Source organism: Chlorocebus sabaeus, chromosome 7 (assembly GCF_047675955.1).
Source record: "Chlorocebus sabaeus isolate Y175 chromosome 7, mChlSab1.0.hap1, whole genome shotgun sequence".
Lineage (NCBI taxonomy): Eukaryota > Metazoa > Chordata > Mammalia > Primates > Cercopithecidae > Chlorocebus > Chlorocebus sabaeus.
Window position 1 is genome coordinate 118,668,089 of NC_132910.1, and position 19,883 is coordinate 118,687,971.

General features: G+C 40.5%; 1 protein-coding gene across 1 annotated transcript; it reads left to right on the forward strand.

Annotated features, from left to right (window-relative positions):
• Nucleotides 1-17,360: 17,360 nt before the first annotated feature.
• Nucleotides 17,361-18,799, forward strand: LOC119622162 (cofilin-1-like). Its single transcript, XM_037993641.2, has 2 exons — nucleotides 17,361-17,971; nucleotides 18,031-18,799. The coding sequence occupies exons 1-2, from the start codon at nucleotides 17,675-17,677 to the stop codon at nucleotides 18,238-18,240; spliced, it is 507 nt and encodes a 168-aa protein (XP_037849569.2). The 5' UTR covers nucleotides 17,361-17,674; the 3' UTR covers nucleotides 18,241-18,799.
• The last annotated feature ends 1,084 nt before the right edge of the window (nucleotides 18,800-19,883 follow it).

Sequence of the window (19,883 nt, forward strand, 5' to 3'; positions counted from 1 at the left end):
CTCACTTAATTGAGAAATTAAAAATGAAGCGTGTCTTGCATAATGACTAAAAGTAGATTTTAAGTACATTATAATATGAATGTGAAAGGTAAAACTATATATTGATTAGGAGAAACTGTAGAGAAGAGGTACTTGTAGCTTGGTGGAGAGAAATCCTAAAAAAAAAAAAAGATGCACATAAGCCAAACTTGTGATTTTGATTCCATCAACAAAGGATTTCACTTAAACAAAAGACATCTGAGAAAAGTTTGCAGAGGGATATAAGGTTGGGAAAAAATACTTACAATATCTGAAGTTTCAAGGGATTAATTTTTAGGACAAAAAAGAAGTCTTTTATATCAATTTGCAAAATACAGGAAACTGAAAGAAAAACATGACAGACTATAAACAGGCACTGACATGGTTAATAAGTATATGATAAGATGTGAAAATTTATTTTTGATGAGACAACACAAATTAAATAATCAATAAGAGATCTTCAGGTTGACAAAATTTGGAAAGTTGGACTAAGCCATATATTGGAAAAGAAATTAAGGAAAACAGCAAAACTTGTATACTACTGATAGAAGTATAATGCGAAGATGATCTGGAGAAAATACGATAGTATTTACAAAAATTAAATAATTTTAGACCCAATGACACATCTATATCTGGAGATGTAGTCAAGGGTCCCTGAGAAAACATGAATGACAGTTTTTCCTGCATGATTATTTGGGGTGGGAGGAATTACAAGACCTCAGTATTCTGGGAACATATGACTGAGGAAAAGGATAAAAAAAAGTAGGCTAAAGAGATAGTACGGATTATTACTAAGCAATTAAAAGCTGCAAACTTAGTATGTGCCAAGTGACATAATTAAATAATAAAAATCACCGCTCATTGAAAGAAACTAAAGGACGTATTTTGTACAATATTATTATGCAAATTCATAAAGCATAAATACAAATAACACTGTATATTTTATAACAACACCTGAAGTTACAAGGATGGCAGGAATATTAAGATTGTGAAATAAGGATTAAAATTGAAAAAAAAATTAAAAGGCTTTATAAGACCCAACAATTACATGCCATAAATTACCTTGTGGAATGATAATTCCTAAAATCCATTAATGTTTTATATTTGAACAATTTCTCCATTTAATAATATAAATTTTCATACCAGAAGCAGAAAACTCGAACATCGGATATGTTTGTATACTTTAAACTTGAGTAGACACAGGCCCAAATTAGATCTAGCATTGGTAGATCAAGGATTGGCTGATGATTTCAAACTATCTTTGTATGGCAGCAAGTTACAAAACCAGGCAACTTGATCAATCTTATAATAGTATAAATCCAAAAGTCCTTGATAAGCAGCCTTCCAAAAGAAAACTTGAATGTACTGTTTATAGGTCTGTGTCTAGTGAAGGTAGACATAGAATAAAAATATACATTCACCAAATAAGAAGAGCCATTAGTGGTTCTAAGGGTCATAGTCATGAGTAATGAACTTTCACATGACCCCCACTTCAACCATTCTGTGTACTGGCACAAGGCTGTATTTCACCAAAACAATCTTACATACGTAAACAATGCAGTCTAGAATAGTTATCTTCTTGTAGTGACAGCATTCACCATGGATTCCCTCCAATACGAATTCAATACTGTTTCCTTTCCATCCACTGAATTACTCAGAGATTAATCTGTAGCACTATATCATGACCAGTGGAAGACGCCAGATTTATGTAATAAAAATCTGTTTTCCCATAGCTTTAAAAAATTCCTTGAGCTAGCTTGACACACACAATTTCCAAAATCAAAGCGGCTCTAACATAAGATGAGTCTGTCTTTTCTGTGCCTTCTGTGCCCACCCCAGGCTGCATTTGTGCTATGGTAACACAGTAGCACAAACGATGTCAATCCTTGATGTCAATCCTTAACACCTACCTCTGCTCTTTGTTGCAGAACCTTAGGTTATTTCCCCATTTCTCTGCATTATGCCAGTAAAATAAAAGTCCCACTGTGTAGCACAAAGGCTGTCTAATCTTCTCCTCCTAAGAGGCTCATATATCACAGCTGTTGTGTTACTTTACATCCTTCAAGAGGCAGACATGAAGCTCAGAATAAATGTGTCAGAGAATTACTGGAGAATAAGAATTGTGTAGGGAAATGGGAAGGGAGTCAATGGAGGCTGAAGAGCTGTCTGACCACTAAGCTCCAGGTCTGAACACCATGAAGGAAAGGTGGAATCATTGAAAGAAGGTCTCATAGAACAGCATTACAATCTATTGATCAGACATTCCAGACCCCTATATAATGATGTTTGCAGACAGGAATGGCAAACCTATACCCAGAATAGGTATCCATTCTTGTGAGACTGAGCCAAGGGCCCCAGGATGAAAAGGAACCCAATTTAGTCAATCTACTACAGAGTGGATGCTTGGTTTTCCCAAGGAATAGTGCTATATAAGAGGCCCAGTGTTGGTCTCCATGTAGATCAGTTAGACATTCAAAGACAGCAGTATCTATATCAGCCTTGGTAAGTGGGAATCCATGCCATTGAGTTCATGCATCGCTCCCAACCTTGCTAGCATGGAAACGCCACTTGTGAATCTACAGCACCAGTTTGGGGGCATCTTATAACAAAGGCTGGCAAACGCCCACTGGCCAAGTCACATTGCCTACTTGGTTGCTCAGTAGACATTTGTCTGTAGGCTTGCTTCCAGAGTAGACATTTTCTGGCAGGTGATAAACTATGATTACATTAATTTACTAATGCTCCTCTGAAAAACTACCATAAAATGAGTGACTTAAAACAAATTTACTCCCTTATGCTTTAGGGGAGCGTGAGAAGTCTGACATGAGTATTAGAAAGCTCTTACAAAGTGTTGCCAGGGCTGGTTACTTCTGGAGGCTCTAAAGGAGAAGCAGTTTCCTTGCCTTTTCCAGCTTCTGGCCACATTCCTTGGATTCCTAGCCCCATGGTCCTTTCCTCCACCTTCAAAGCCACCAACTTGGTATCTTCCAACATTTCACTGTTTTCACTGTCCTATCACCTTCTCCTCTTCTGTAATCAAATCTCTCTTTGCCCTCTTCTTATAAGGACACCTGTGGTTGCATTTAGGGCCCCCTGGATAATTAACGATAATCTTCCTATTTCAAAATCTTTAAATCTGTGAAAGTCCCTTTTGTCATATAAAATAACATTCAGAGGTTCCAGGTTTTCAGAACATTGTTATATTTGGCAGCCATTAATCTGTCTAACACAGTGGCACAAAATTCTTTCCACTTTGAGTGCATTACCGTGTTCATTCACATGCCTCTACACTAGAGCTTTACATTCCAAGCTGATGAGCAGGCAGCCAGGCCATTGACCACTGCTCAGGAACCTGCATGCATTCTCATCTCAGGTCACTTTTCCTCCCCCACCAAAACAGCAAGAAAGTGCACTACTTTGCGTCTCCAACATGGAGAAAGTTTTTCTTCTCCACTGTATTTTAACATCGTACCTAAATGTGGCTGTAATACTGACTGTGTTCGGTTTATAGCCATGAATCAAACTGACCCATATATAAACTGAGTTTTTTTTTTCTCTTCTTTCAGCTGGTTGTAAAACAACAACAACAACAAAAACCTACATATAGACATAAGTACAAGGTCGGGGAAGAGAACTAGTGAAATTTTGGGGAGTGGAATGAAGGTCTGGGCTAGGTACTCATGAGATTTACTCATGCCTACTGCTCCTGCTGAAGCTCCATCTTAGATACAGCATTTCTTTATTTCTATCTTATGAGGGATGGCTGTGGGGCCTAGGCAACTTTTGAGCAGGTGGGTCAGCCAGAACTCAACACATAATGGGCAGATCCAGACCCACTGTCACTTTGTGATCAGAGACCAAGCATTTTGTGTCTATCAGGGCCCTTTAACATGCGAGGAGCCTTTTTTTTTTTTAGATGAATTCTTGCTCTGTCATCCAAGCTGGAGTGCAATGCCGTGGTCTTGGCTCACTGCAACCTCCGCCTACTGGGTTCAAGTGATTCTCCTGCCTGTCTCCCAAGTAGCTGGGACTACAGGCGCATGCCACCACACCCAGCTAATTTTTGTATTTTTAGTAGAGACAGGGTTTCACCATGTTGGCCAGGATGGTCTCAATCTCTTGACTTCGTGATCTGCCTGCCTCCGCTTCCCAAAGTGCTGGGATTACAGGCGTGAGTCACTGCACCCAGCCGCCAGGAACCATTTTTTAAAAGGTGTACAATACTCTGCTGAAGATGGCACGACCTTTCTCCAGCATTCTTAGGGCTTGGACAGTAATTCCCCCATGAAGGCCTGATGTGAGACACAAACAGCATCTTTATCCACCACTGTCACCTCCAACACCATTGGTTCTGCCATGCCAAGGGCCAGGGCTGCTTACACCAAATCCTGGACCTGTTGGAGCCCTTTCCTACCGAAAGCTCCATTCACCACTAGCTGAATTCCATGTCATCTGGTTTCTGCGAAGTAACAGTATCCCTGTGTGTTGAAGCATTTTGCCTCCATAACCCAAAAAGGTCTGCCTGGCTCTGTGACTGCACATTTGTATGTGACAGGGAATGCAAGATCCCACCGTTTCTTCCTTTTAGAGGTTATCTTGCCATGCCCCTGACCATTGAACCTTTACAAACTTCACTGAAAGGATAGGTCCACAAATCTTTATAAGAGGTATCTCCCATCCTCTGGAGCACAAGGACTCCAGAATACTAGCCAATATCCTCAGGGGATGTCTCCATCCCACATTTCTGGGTTTTGGGTTTTCTCAATCAGAACCCTGAACTTAGAAAACAGATCTGTCTTGGCCAAGCCTTTAAACATCTCTGCAACTCTTCAACTCCTTCAAATACTGTATTTGTTGCTCAGTTGTTTCCACCATTGCACTGCAGGAAGTACAGACTTAATTGCATGTTACCAAAAAAACCCTCTGCCTTTCACATTTAGTCTTTGACTGCTTTTCAGTGGCTCCCAGTATTGTGTTAGTCCTAGGTAGAACATCAATACAACTTAAGCACAACCCAAGCCCCTTCACAGTTTCTGTAGGATTTGTTTCTCTGCATCTTTCCTTCATTACACCAGCAAGAGCACTCCTCTCCACTGGGTTATTTCCCCAGGTCACCTCCTGTGGACTCTTTAGCAAATACGTGACAAATAGGCTAGGGATTTCCTTTGTCTCATATACCACTCAGAACAGAATGTGCTTTTTGTTTTGTTTTGTTTTTCCTACCAGGCAATCAGTGGGTGTGTTGGTCCACTTTGCATTGCTATAAAGGAATACCTGAGGCTGGGTAATTCATGAAGAAGTTTATTTGGCTCACAGTTCTGCAGGCTGTACAAGAATAGCATCTACTCAACCTCAGGAATTTTTTACTCATGGCAGAAGGTGAAACGGGAACACGTGTGTCACATGGCAAGTGAGGGAGCAAGAGAGATGTCAGGTTCCTTTAAACAACCAGCTCTCACGTGAACTAATAGAGTCAGAACTCACTCATTACCATGTGGGTGGGCACCAAGACATTCATGAAGGACCCATCCCTATGGCCAAAACAGCACCCACCAGGCTCCACCTCCACAATTGGGGATCAAATTTAAACATGAGATTTGGAAAGGACAAATACCCAAACTGTACCGTGAGCCAGTTCTAGTACCTCCCCATACTGCCTGTGTTCCAGAACCACCCCAATGATTTATCAAGGAAAATGACTATGAGAAAAAAAAAATGGAAGGGAAACCAGAGGAGATGAAAGAGCCATTAGAGATGAAAATCTGCTCCCTGTGAAAGAGAGAGGGAAGGAAGAGAAGATTCATATAAAGAAACTTAGACTGCAGTGCATTTCTAAGAAAGTTCAGCCAAGCTCAAAGGAGAGTCCTTGAGCTAAAGTCACTTGTCAGAGGAGTTTATGTCTCACAGGAATGGATCTTCCTTGTACCGAGGCTCTGCTCCGTTGGTGACCGAGAACATTGTGTTGGATGTCTGGCCACCTTATCAGCGTAGTGGTAAATTCAGAGACATCAGTTAATTAAGCCATAAGTCAATTAAGGAGATCCAGGAAGCCCATATTAATGGTTACCACAACCAGCAACTTCAAAGGAGCACTCAGTGAAGAATATGCAGCAGCTACAGAATTGTTCTGTGTCTCTTTTTCTCTGAACAAAGAAGGATTTTGAAGATGTAGGTTTCTTGCTCATGAGCCCCACAATGTTATATTCTGGTCCTGCAGCTGCACAAACTGCATCTCTCTTACTTACTGTGAAACAATCTTCTTAAAAACAGATGTGTCAGGAAGGAATTAAAACTATCTCCTCTATTCAAAGTTGCATTTGTAAGAGATACACGTTCGGTGTTATCTTAAGAATTCATTTTTCTTCTTTAAAGTTTTAACTTTTAATTATACCATTCCAAGGACAAGTGAAAAGGAATGTCTCATTGAACCACCATTTTCTGTCCACATGCCGTGTTTATTTACCCCTCAATTCCCATCAATCTGGTTCAATTCTTTTATGCATGTGCACTTACACGTAGCAGTAGAAGAATATAAAGGGATGTGATTATGAAATACATTGTCACAAAGCAGCAATAAATTCTTCCTCGCTCCTCATCACTTTGCCTATGCTTAGCAAAAACCTATGCTTACTACATCTCTCTAATAGAGATGTGGAGTTCTATGCTCTACTAATTTATATAATACCTTGTTTCTATCTTTTCTAACTTTTCCATATACTTAGGACCCTTTCCTTCTACCTAGCTGTACTGTTTTTAGTAGAAGATTAATAAGAACTTTGTAACTTTTTATGTTAACTTAAAATATTTTTATAGATTGTTGATTGAAGAGTCATCATCTGAGTAAAATTTAAAGAATGCAATTGATTTTCCTCCTTACTACTCCTGACAAGTATCTACTCACACTCATAGCTGGGGGTGGTCCCTTAAATAACATATACTTATTACCACTCTTTATTCACTCTTTTCATTACCCCAAATGATAATCAATCCTTCCCAGGTCTTGAGGTGTAGAACAACAACATAGGACCAAATCAAAAGCAAGTGAAATTGTTCCTCACAATTCCTCCATTTCCTCACCCAGGCACATTCCATTGACTTCATGCAGGCTTCCCCAGGCTTCATCTCTTTTCTTATCCCAGCTCTCTGACAGCTACATAATGCCTCCCAGACTTATCTGCAGATTTCCAGAACATAACAGTGTTATTCATCCTCATGAAATCACTTCAATTTCCCTTAGCTATTCTCCATCAGAGTCTCATTATTACAAGCTGATGAGGACAAGTCTTTATGTCAAGGTGACCTAAAAACAGAGCCCTGAAGGAAGTTAAGATACCACATAGCTATTATGGCAATTATTTGGAAAGATATCCTAACTCTCCTCCTCTATCCACTTTTCTTTGAAATTGACATTCCAAATCTTCCCATAAATAGAGTCTTTTTTCCTATTCTTTGTCACTTACTTTGAAAAATAAAATACTACCAGGTAATATTGTGTAGGTTTTGAGCCTGGACTTTAAGAGGTCTTCTATAATTTTACTCTCTCTCTCTCTCTCTGTGTCTATCTCTCTCTCTGAAATTTTAACAAGGGTCCTTGTGAACAAGCCTCAGATTGCCTGCTGGAGAATGAAAGACCATGTGTATTAAAATTAATAGATCCTAATACTATCTTTCTAGATGATCTATCCCCACCCCCACTCCCAGCACATGGCAGCTGAATGCAGCACATTCAACTAATTTAGCTAATGGAAGAATCACATAGTTTACCCCAGGCCAAATTTTTGATCTGCATAGTTGTGAGTTGACAGATGCATGTTGTTTTTAACACCATGTTTTAGAATGCTTTGTTACACAACAAAGCTAACTGATACACTGTGGGAAGAAACTTTCAGACAAAAGTTATATCAAGGGTCTTAAAATAATAGTGTTTTGGTGAGATAGAACAGAGCTTATGATAAGACTTTTGGATTTTACTCACTATGTCATTGGAGATTTTTGAGCTGAGTAGTGGCTCAATGTGCAAAACTGTAGTTTTAAATCACCATGAAATTGAACTACTGCCATTTGTGAAGAGAAAATGTAACTATAAGTTTTGCCCCAGAGAACAGAAAACATTTACATGGATATAATAGACAGCATATTAATACATGACGATATCTGTTATATATTCTAATGATTTAATACAAATCCATGTTTTATTCACTTTTTGAGTGTAGTCTTACAAATATTTTTCTCCTTTATGAAGCATATTTATGTGAAAGACAAGCTCTATAAACCAGAGTGGAATTCCACCTCTCATTATTTTTCACATTCTTGCTATTTCAAGAAGCATAATAAAATGGGACATTGACAAATACTTTGAGGAAAACAACTTAAATATACCTTCTAAACACAGGCTTTTTTACATCAACGAAAAGTGCAGTTTTATTTTGAAAATCTTTCAAAGAAAAATTGATGTATAAAAATCATTTCTTACATGATCATATAAATTGTCCATTATATAAAACAGTAAAATTTTCTGCTCAGTGGAATAAAATAACAATATATGTGATGTATATAACAGGAACCACAAACACTACCAAAAATAAATATAGTAAATGCTAGATAGCAAAATAATAGCCATTTATAAGTAGATTTTTAAACATTTATCATGAAAAAAGCTAAACTTATCTATTTAAAATGTTTTAGAATCAAAAATAAAGTTTATTTTCTGTCAAAAAGCTGACTTTTATTATAATGTTTTGGAAATTTATTATCTTAGCAAGAATACAAGACTTTACCCTCAGTTTGAAGACACAATATTTTAAAACAGGCCAAATTACTAAATATATTTAAATATATTTCATCCCTACAAGATATATTGTATTACAATAATAATTTGTACTTTTTTGATAGTGGCAAGTTTATATAGTAAGAAAATAACTATGTGAAAATATAGAATATATTTTCTTTACTCAGAAAGGAGTTTCAAGCCAGTATTCTAATAACACTGTAGCCAATGAATTGGTATGGGAAAAGGTCATAGAAAATGACTTTTTATTTCAGTATGAAATGTAAACATGGTCTTTAAATGTTAGAAAAATTTGGTTACCTCATAACATAAAATCAGATACTCATTGAGTGTCTAACATAAAAAGCACTCTAGAATTACTTAATGAATACAATGTACATTATTCAGGTGATGGATGCATGAAACACCCAGACTTCCCCACTATGCAATATATCCATGTAACAAAATTGCACTTGTACCCCTTAAATGTATACAAATAAAAATAAATAAATAAATAAAAACCATTCTCAGACTAAGAGAAACTACTAGGGTTTTAGTATAAAGTAATTTAAATTAATATTAACAAACACCTTTTTTATTACACTTTTGTCAAGTTCAAAGACATTTTAAGAAATAATAAACTATTATAATTCTATTATCTTTTTAAAGAACTATAAGGTTTAGATGAACTATAGTGTTCATCTCCTCCCTGGGCAATAAACAAAGCAGAATTTCTAGTTTCCCTGGAATGTATAATCACATGAATGGTTTCAGGCCAACAGAATGTGTGTCAATTCGAATTGTATTAGTCCGTTTTCATGCTGTTGATAAAGACATACTTGAGACTTGACAATTTACAAAAGAAAGAGGTTTAATGGACTTACAGTTCCACATGGCTGGGGTGGCCTCACTATCATGGCAGAAGGTGAAAAGCACATCTCACAGGTGGCATACAAGAGAAAAGAGCTTGTGCAGGGACACTCATCCTTATAAAAACATCAGATTTTGTCCAATTTACTCATTAACAGGAGAACAGCACAGGAAAGTCCTGCCCCCATGATTCAACTACCCTACATTAGGTCCCTCCCATAATACATGGGAATTCAAGATGAGATTTCGGTAGGAACACAGCCAAACCACATCATTTCACCCCAGCCCCTCTCAAATTTGATGTCCTCATATTTCAAAATCAATCATGCCTTCCCAACAATCCCCCAAAGTCTTAATTTATTTTAGCATTATCTCAAAAGTCCATAGTCCAAAGTCTCATCTGAGACAAGGCAAGTTTCTCCCACCTATGAGCCTTTAAAATACAAAGCAAGTTAGGTACATCCTAGATACAATTGGGATACAGGCATTGGGTAAATACAGCCATTCCAAATGGGAAAAATTGACCAAAATAAAGGAGCTACAGGCCCTAGGCAAGTCTGAAATCCAGCAGGGCAGTCAAATCTTAAAGCAGCAAAATGATCTCCTTTGACTCCAGATCTTACATCCAGGTCATGCTGATGCAAGAGGTGGGTTCCCATGGTCTTGGGCAGCTCTGTCCCTGTGGCTTGCAGGGTACAGCCTCTCTCCTGGCTGCCTTCATGGGCTGGCATTGAGTGTCTGTGGCTTTTCCAGGTGCATGGTGCAAGCTGTCAGTAGATCTACCATTTTGGGGTCTGGAAGACAGTAGCCCTTTTCTCACATATCCACTAGGCAGTGCCCCAGTACAGAAACTGTGAGGGTTCTGATCCCACATTTCCCTTCCACACTGCCCTGGCAGAGGTTCTCCCTGAGGGCCCCATCCCTGCAGCAAACTTCTGCCTGGGCATCCAGGCATTTTCATACATCTTCTGAAATCTAGGTTGAGGTTCTCCAACCTCAATTCTTGACTTTCGTGCACTCACAGGCTCAATACCACATGGAAGCTGCCAAGGCTTGGGGCTTGCACCCTCTGAAGCCATGGCCTGAGCTCTACTTTGGCACCTGTCAGCCATGGCTGGAGCAGCTAGGACATAGAGCACCAAGTCCCTAAGCTGCACACATCACACGGACCCTGGGCCCAGTCCAATAAACCACGTTTTCCTCCTCTGCCCCCAGGCCTGTGATGGGAGGAGCTGCTGTGAAGACCTCTGACATGCCCTGGAGATGTTTTCCCCATTGTCTCAGGGATTAACATTAAGCTCCTCATTACTTATGCAAATATCTGCAGCCAGCTTGATTTTTTCCTCAGAAAATGGAATTTTGTTTTCTATCACATTGTCAGGCTGCAACTTTTTTGAACTTTTTGCTCTCCTTCTCTTATAAAACAATGCCTTTAACAACACTCAAGTACATCTTCCACCAGATACTCTAAATCATCTCCTCCAAGTTCAAAGTTCCACAAATCTCTAGGGCAGGAGCAAAATGTCTCCAGTCTCTTTGCTAAAACATAACAAGAGTCACCTTTGCTCCAGTTCCCAACAAAGTCCTCATGTTCATCTGAGACCACCTCAGCCTGGATTTTATAGTCTACATCATTATCAGCATTTTGGACAAAGTCATTCAACAAGTCTCTATGAAGTTCCAAACTTCCCCACATTTTCCTATATTCTTCTGAGTCCTCCAAACTGTTCCAACCCCTGCCTGTTACCCAGTCCCAAAGTTACTTCCACATTTTCAGGTATCTTTTCAGCAGCAACCCACTATACTGGTACCAATTTATTGTATTAGTCTGTTTTCATGCTGCTAATAAAGACATACCTGAGATTGGGCAATTTTCAAAAGAAAGAGGTTTAATGGACCATGACTGAGAAGGCCACACAATCATGGCAGAAGGTGAAAGTCACGTCTTACAAGGCAGCAGACAAGAGAAGACAGCTTGTGCAGGGCATCACCGTATTCACTGTAACGAGAACAGCATGAGAAAAACCTGCTCCCATGATTCATCTACTCCCCCCACCAACTCCCTCCCACAACATGTGGGAATTCAAGATGAGATTTGGGTGAGGACACAGCCAAACCACATCACCAACATAAAACTCCCATGGATAACGCTTTTTGATTTGTCTCCTACTCTTGTCAGATGCCTATGAACACAATGTTCTTGGTGGCCATAAATTTAAGATGATGGAAACGCAGGATAGAAGAATCCCGGAGTCCTATATCTACCACTTGGGGAAGTACTGCCCGCTGATAATGAACACCTACTTGGAGTTCCATAACAGATAATCGTATTTGAATCTTTCCTCATACTTTTGAGGGTGCACTTTTTCCTGGCACTAGCACATGAAATATATTACATTGTTTCATTGAGGAAGAGACATTTGTGATTTATAAGAAGAACTATATAATTACAATGACATCATGCCAACTACATAAATTTAAAATAGGCAAAAGTCGTAACAACACAGAATGTATCTCACATATTTGAGCAGATTAAAACAGCAAATTCAGACAGATCCTTATACATATAAACTTATTTCTTCAAATTTAAAATATAAATATAAATTAATTATCTGATTGAGAACTTTCATAATTTGTTTTAGGAGCCATAAATGTATATATTTGTGTATTTGCACATATATGTGTGTGTGTGTGTGTGTAAGAGTAGATATAACTGGGGTAAGATTCTGTGTGTGTGTGTGCGTGTGTGTGTGTGTCAGAATAGATATAACTGGGTTATGATTCTTCTGTTGCTTTAAATAAGATTTGGATTTTTTCTATATAAATTAATCATATCCATAATTCCTCACTTTGCCTCATAAAAGCATTTGAGGGAATAATAATTCATCCAGATAAATTTGAAAAATCTTATGTCAATTATACATAATTTCAATTTGTCACTTCACTTTCACTGTCATATATCTGGAGTCTAAATTAGGGAAAAGGAGTCAGGCTAGCAAGACCAAGGGAAAGCAAAAATAGAAGGCAAATAAAATATAGGTTTGGCTTTCTTCGCGATCCAGGACATGTAGCCCTCCTGCACATATAATGTTCATAAATCACAATCTTCCCCCACCCAACTTATCATCAAACACTTCAATTTATCATCAACTACTTTGGATGATGAAAAAATGCAAGTTAGCTCCCTGCAACCTTGGCATTGTCAGTACTGCATGTAGCACTCTTCAGCGCAAGTTACAGACTATAAAATGCCCAGCATCCCTTTGTTTCCTGGCAGGCAGCTCCTCTTCTGCTGACCTACCTATTTTCTTCTAGCAATGTGTTTTCATACTTACTTTAATACATCTGTCTTTCTTTACCTACAACTGTCTTGGTAAATTCTTCTTACTCCCATGCCACCAGCCCCAGATTGCTGCTCACTCAGAGAATATACGAAATTATTTTGTTCTAAATCCAATAACAAAAATAGATAGTATGAATACACACACACACACTCACACACACACACACACACACACACCACATAGATATAACACAAAACATACAAACTAGTTCTTTCTTCGCCAATAGATTTATTGAGATGTAAGACCTAGTGAACATAAAAGTTGACTATTTGATGTTAAATGTAAATTTCAAATAGGTTTTCAAACATTATCTAAAAAGCAATAACAGGAAAGTAGAGGAGGAAAATAGTGACTTTCATATATTCACTGTTGTAGAAAAAGGAAATAAAGAAAAATCAGTTCATACTTTCTCCAAGACTGAAAAGGAAAGAAGCATAAGCATTCTCAGCAGTGGCATTTTTCCCCCTGTGGAATTGTAAGCATGTGAAAACTGTAGGATAGGGCTGCAAGTGCTCTCACCATCATGTCTTTACCATAGCTGCTATTATGACATTGTGTGACAAAAAGATCCTGGAAATTCAGCATATGCCACCATTCACATTCACATTTTTGCTATACATGACTCTTCTCCTCAAAACTTTCATATATTTTACTTAAAAACTAAAGGAAGTCATTTATACTTCATTCTCTACATTTTTCACTGAGTCCAAAGTGAAATTTAGGTCAACATATAGCAACCACCACCAGTTAGGAAATCCTCTGTGTGACCTGACGGACAAGCTTCTTTAATTATTACAAAATATATGGAATCACATAAGCAGTGATCTAACCACATTTTCTTATTTGCGTAGAGCTCTGCCTCCTCATGGGAAAACATTTAAACATGCCTTCAATAGAGGTTAGACTATTTATAGGCAAGTCTGATAGACCATGGAATGGGATGTCTTTTGGATGTCATAGAGTCATTCTCTGAGATAAAAGCAGCATAAATAAGGAATGTGAGTCAAGAAAGACCAAATTCAGCAGGGCAGTCTGAGTGAATGCAGAACATTGTGAGACTATACTTTTCCTGAGATGCCCTTCACGGTTGTGTTTGGGACAAGGAGAGGCCTGGATTGTATATGAGAACAGAGAGACTGGCTCCAGTATCCAGAAGGAGGTCTACTCTCCTTCCTTCAATTTCCAGAATCACTTGGGGCTCCTGGGCAGTAATGGCAGTTTGGGCCACTGGAGTCAGGGAATTGAGCCCTGGGACCTGTCAGTCCTGTTGGATCATTTGTGAGACCAGTTTTGGACACAGTGACCTACATCTCCAAGGGCAATATGATCCCCAGTGGTTCCTGCCACAGGCTAGACAGGGTTGAGGTGGCTTCTTCTTACTGTCTGGACAGTTCTTCTTAAAGTGTCCTGATTTGCCACACCAGTAGTAATTAGTGGATGTGCCTCGGGGATTCTAGACTTTATAGGCTTCCATCCATCTCCTTTGTTTCCTCTGTTTTTCCTCAGCCTTCTCCTGATCCTTATTGTAAAAGGCCAAGGTGGGTACCTGCAGGAGGTTCTCCAAAGTACTATCTGGACCTATAGTCTGTTTCTGTAATTTTCTTCTAATATCAGGGGCTGAGGAATAAACTTGTCCTTTAGGATTAGCTGTCTTTCAACTGAGTCAGGAGACATGGAAGTGTGTTTTATTAAGGCCTCTCTCAGCCTTTCCATGAAAACTGAGGGATTCCCATCTGGTCTCTGATCTATTGTGAACAATTTAGAGCAATTAAGAGGTTTGGCCCTAGTTTTTAGTAGGCCCTCCAATATGTACATTAAAAAGTGTTTCATTTTCCATTCATCTGTGGGGTCACTAGGGTCCCAGTCAGGATTTTCAAGCGGTATTGCCTCTCATCCTATTGGGAATGGTTGTTCCGTAATTTCCTTACCTTCCTTATCTCCTCTTTTCCTTTTTGGCCCATCATAAGAAACATGTTATTCATCCCTGAATTTTTCTGTTGCCTCTAGAGCTGTCTGCCTTTCAGTGGCTCTTAGGGTTTGGTTTAAGAGTAATATAACATCTTTCCATGTGAGGTCACACAACTGGGCTAAATTTTGGAAAGCCTCTACATACCTGTCAGAGTCATCAGAGAACCTACCAAGGTCTTTTATTGGTCTAAGGTCTTATAATAAGAAGGGAACCTGAACCCTAGTGGCACCACACCCATCAGGCATTTCTTGTAGTGGTAAAAGTGAAACTGGGGAAGTGGGGAGTTTTGAAAGTGTTGAACTGGAGGAGCCAATGGTGCAGTTGGAGGAGGGGGTCCCAGATAAAACGGACAAAAAGACTGAGACACTCAATAGTTGTCTCACAGGATAACCCAGCAACTTGTTTTCTTAGCTTTGGGAAATCATTCCCCATGGTGATCTGATTGCTAAAAGAGCTGGGTCAATTGTGGATCATTTGTAGAAGTCTGCGTTGTCCCACAGGGCAAAGAAAGTCTGTACATAGGGGAACTCGGACCATTTGCCCTCCCATCTAAAGAAAAGATCTAATTGTTGCATAGTATTCAAATCAAGATTTCCCTCAGAAGGTCAGGTTTGTCCATGTTCAAGCTGGTAAGAAGGCCAAATCCTTGTGCAAAAGAAAGTGAGCTGCTTTTTCTTCAGAATTTCAGGGTCAAAGGAGTTCTAGTGCTTCAGAATGCATTTGAGAGGAGTGCAGGCTGAAGATGTTTGTTAACCATCTAGAAAGGTGTCCATTAGTCTTCTCCCTTTGTTTGGAGTGACCCAGGTGGAGAGGAACGCAGTGGGGACATCCCCCCTATTATCCTTCTTCCTTTGTTGCCTGTGCCTCAGCATCTATTAAAGGTGTCATCCATGGATGTAAGTGTGACCTCCACCCGTGGACCCAGAGGAGTGGGTCAAGCAGGAATGGTCACACTCATCTGTGTGAGACCCTAGTCCTCTGCTGAGAACACCCCTTTGATTCCTTAGATTTGTGTGGTTGGCATGTCCCTACTATAGAAAGATCTCAGGAAAGACTATATAACTGTTGTATTTGAGCCAGGCCCTTCAGTGAAGGGAGTATTCTGGGTTGAGTCATATATTCTGTTATTATGGCCCAAGTTAAAGTATCTATCCTTAGTCTGTTGATTGACTTTTAAACATAGAATCTCTTCTTTATTTAAATGTTATTCTAGTTGGAGGCAGAATAGGTGTCTCAAAAGAATATAAGGATCATGACTGTCTTTCTGTTGATGGAGACAGTATGGAGGCCAATATCTGTTGATGGAGACAATATAAAGTATTAGAAGAACTGCTCTCTCCTCTGCGTCATAGGCAGTGTTTTCCTGTTCACAGAGAGGACATAAGTTCTGGTCTCTAGTAGAGGGGCTCAATAGGTAAAAGAATTGGGAAAGCAGAGGCTTTTGGCCAACAGCCAAGTTTCCCCGTGGAGAAGATTTCCATTCCACTAGGTGGCATTATAAACCTGGAACTAACAGGCTGTAGTTTTGTTTCCAAATGCTCTCTAGACAATGTGTTGAGAGAGAGGTCTGAGGTATGACAGGCCATCCCCACAACGCGCCTCCCAGTAGGAGAAAGTTAGTTTGTCTCATAGAAAGCCTATCTAGTTCAACTAGGCAGTGCTGATTCCTCACATGGGAAAAGAAACAGCCCAAATGAAGAGGGAACCACTCACTGGCAGGGCATGGGGGCAGTGTTACGGGAAGTCAGGGACCCCAAATGGAGGGACCGACTGAAGCTGTGGCAGAAGAACATAAATTGTGAAGATTTCATGAACATTTATTAGTTCCCCAAATTAATACTTTCATAATTTCTTATGCCTGTCTTTCCTGCAATCTCTGAACATAAATTGTGAAGATTTCATGGACACTTACCACTTCCCCAATGAATGTGCTTGTGATTTCCTATGCCTATCTTTAATCTCTTAATCCCATCATCTCTGTAAGCTGAGGAGGATGTATGTTGCCTCAGGATCCTGTGATGATTGAGTTAACTGCACAAATTGTTTGTAGAGCATGTGCTCTTGAATAATAGAAATCTGGGCACCTTGAAAAAAGAACAGGATAACAGCAATATTCAGGGAACAAGAGGGATAACCTTAAACTCCGACTGCCAGTGAGCCGGGCGGAACAGAGCCATATTTCTCTTCTTTCAAAAGCAAATAGGAGAACTATCGCTGAATTCTTTTTCTCAGCAAGGAACATCCTTGAGAAAGAGAATGCGACCCTGAGTGTAGGCCTATGAATGGTCTCCTTGGCAGCGGCTGTCTTTTACGGTCAAAGTCAAAGGGATGAAATAAGTCCCGGTCTCCTGTGGTGCTCCCAGGCTTATTAGGATGAGGAAATTCCCACCTAATAAATTTTGGTCAGACAGGTTGTCTGCTCTCAAACCCTGTCTACTGATAAGGTGTTATCAGTAACAATGTGTGCCCAAAACTTCATTAGCAATTTTAATTTTGCCCCATCCTGTGGTCCTGTGATCTCGCCCTGCCTCCATTTGCTTTGTGATATTGTATTACCTTGTGAAGCATGTGATCTCTGTGACCCACACCCTATTCGTGCACTCCCTCCCCTTTTGAAAATCACTAATAAAGTCAGGTCCTGGCAGCGTCTGCAGCGCTCTTGTCTACTGCGGCTCTCGGTGCCCATTCCTTTTCGTTTCTGGAAACATGGCCTCCGGTGTGGCTGTCTCTGTTGGTGTCATCAAGGTGTTCAACGACATGAAGGTGCGTAAGTCTTCAATGACAGAGGAGGTGAAGAAGCGCAAGAAGGCGGTGCTCTTCTGCCTGAGTGAGGACAAGAAGAACATCATCCTGGAGGAGGGCAAGGAGATCTTGGTGGGTGATGTGGGCCAGACTGTCGACGACCCCTATGCCACCTTTGTCAAGATGCTGCCAGACAAGGACTGCCGCTACGCCCTCTATGATGCAACCTATGAGACCAAGGAGAGCAAGAAGGAGGACCTGGTGTTTACCGCTACGCCCTCTATGACGCAACCTATGAGACCAAGGAGAGCAAGAAGGAGGACCTGGTGTTTATCTTCTGGGCCCCTGAGTGTGCATCCCTTAAGAGCAAAATGATCTATGCCAGTTCCAAGGATGCCATCAAGAAGAAGCTGACAGGGATCAAGCATGAATTGCAAGAAAACTGCTACGAGGAAGTCAAGGACCGCTGCACCCTGGCAGAGAAGTTGGGGGGCAGTGCTGTCATCTCCGTGGAGGGCAAGCCTTTGTGAGCCCCTTCTGGCCCCCTGCCTGGAGCATCTGGCAGCCCCACACCTGCCCTTGGGAGTTGCAGGCTGCCCCCTTCCTGCCAGACCGAAGGGGCTGGGGGGATCCCAGCAGGGGGAGGGCAATCCCTTCACCCCAGTTGCCAAACAGACCCCCCACCCCCTGGATTTTCCTTCTCCCTCCATCCCTGACGGTTCTGGCTTTCCCAAACTGCTTTTGATCTTCTGATTCCTCTTGGGTTGAAGCAGACCAAGTTCCCCCCAGGTACCCCAGTTGTGGGGGAGCCTGTATTTTTTTTAACAACATCCCCATTCCCCACCTGGTCCTCCCCCTTCCCATGCTGTCAACTTCTAACCGCAATAGTGACTCTGTGCTTGTCTGTTTAGTTCTGTGTATAAATGGAATGTTGTGGAGATGACCCCTCCCTGTGCCGGCTGGTTCCTCTCCCTTTTCCCCTGGTCACTGCTACTCATGGAAGCAGGACCAGTAAGGGACCTTCGATTAAAAAAGACAATAATAAAAAGGCTCATTAAAAAAAAAAAAAGAAAGAAAAAAAAAAGAAAATCACTAATAAAAACTTGCTGGTTTTACAGCTCAGGGAGCATCACAGAACCTACTGACATGTGATGTCTCCCCTGGATGCCCCCCTTTAAAATTTCTCTCTTTTGTACTCTTTCCCTTTATTTCTCAGACCAGCAGATGCTTAGGGAAATAGAAAAGAACCCACGTTAAATATCAGGGGTGGGGTTTACCCCAATAGGCAGGGGATAGACCCCTGTCTAACCCTAGGAAGTGTCAACATTGGGAGTTAAATGATCTCTTAGACCCAGATCGTGAAATCCTCCTGTTTCTAAAAAATTGCAAAAATAGTAATCTCTCAAGCTACATTCTTGATTGCTAAGGCACTTGTTAATCCTTCCTAACAAGTCTATTTCCCCAAGTTGTTAAAAACTGCCACACCATTGTATACAGAGAGGGAATAGGAGACACAGTAGCCATGGAAAGAAAGGGAGAAAACTGTGGTAGGAAAAGTTTGGAGGTTCTGTTGCCAATACCCACTGGGCATTCAGGGGCTGCAGTTAGTCCAGAAGCCTTCAGGTAACAACAGGGTGTGGCCCCAGCCAGAAACTTTCAGTTGCCTCAGGACCTTTTCCAGCCCTATGCAAAGGCTAGGCTCTCCATGAAAGGAAACCAGTCTGGAGAAGAGCCAACATTCCCAACACACTGAGTATGTTGAGGGATTAGCTAAGTCCTCCCCAGAAAGCCTGTCATCTGTGTCTTTAGACAGGTGGCCATGCTTGTCATGTTTAGATGGCCAACAGATGCCTGGTGGTTTTCTTGATTTGATAAAATTAAGGACCAGAGGGCTCGGAAATGAAAGTAAAGAGTTGGGGTCTGCTCCAAGTCACCTTTTCAATGAAATCCTGGATGAGCTTCCAAAAGGAAATGGTCTCAGTGTCTGAGGTGTCACCTGAGGTTCTTAGCCTCATGGCCCAGGAAATCAAGGATGTGGACACTCAAAAGGTGAGGTTAGAGTAGAATTTTAATAAGTGAATGGAAGAAAGTTCTCTGGAGTAGAGAGGGGTCCCAGAAAGATGGGTTGTCATTTTACAGAGAAAAATAAGGGTTTTAATAGATAAGTTGTTCA

Coding starts and splice junctions, on each gene's coding strand:
- LOC119622162 (XM_037993641.2), top strand. CDS start 17,675: ATGGCCTCCGGTGTGGCTGTCTCTGTTGGTGTCATCAAGGTGTTCAAC. Junction 17,972..18,030: donor AGAGCAAGAAGGAGGACCTG/GTGTTTACCGCT, acceptor AGCAAGAAGGAG/GACCTGGTGTTTATCTTCTG.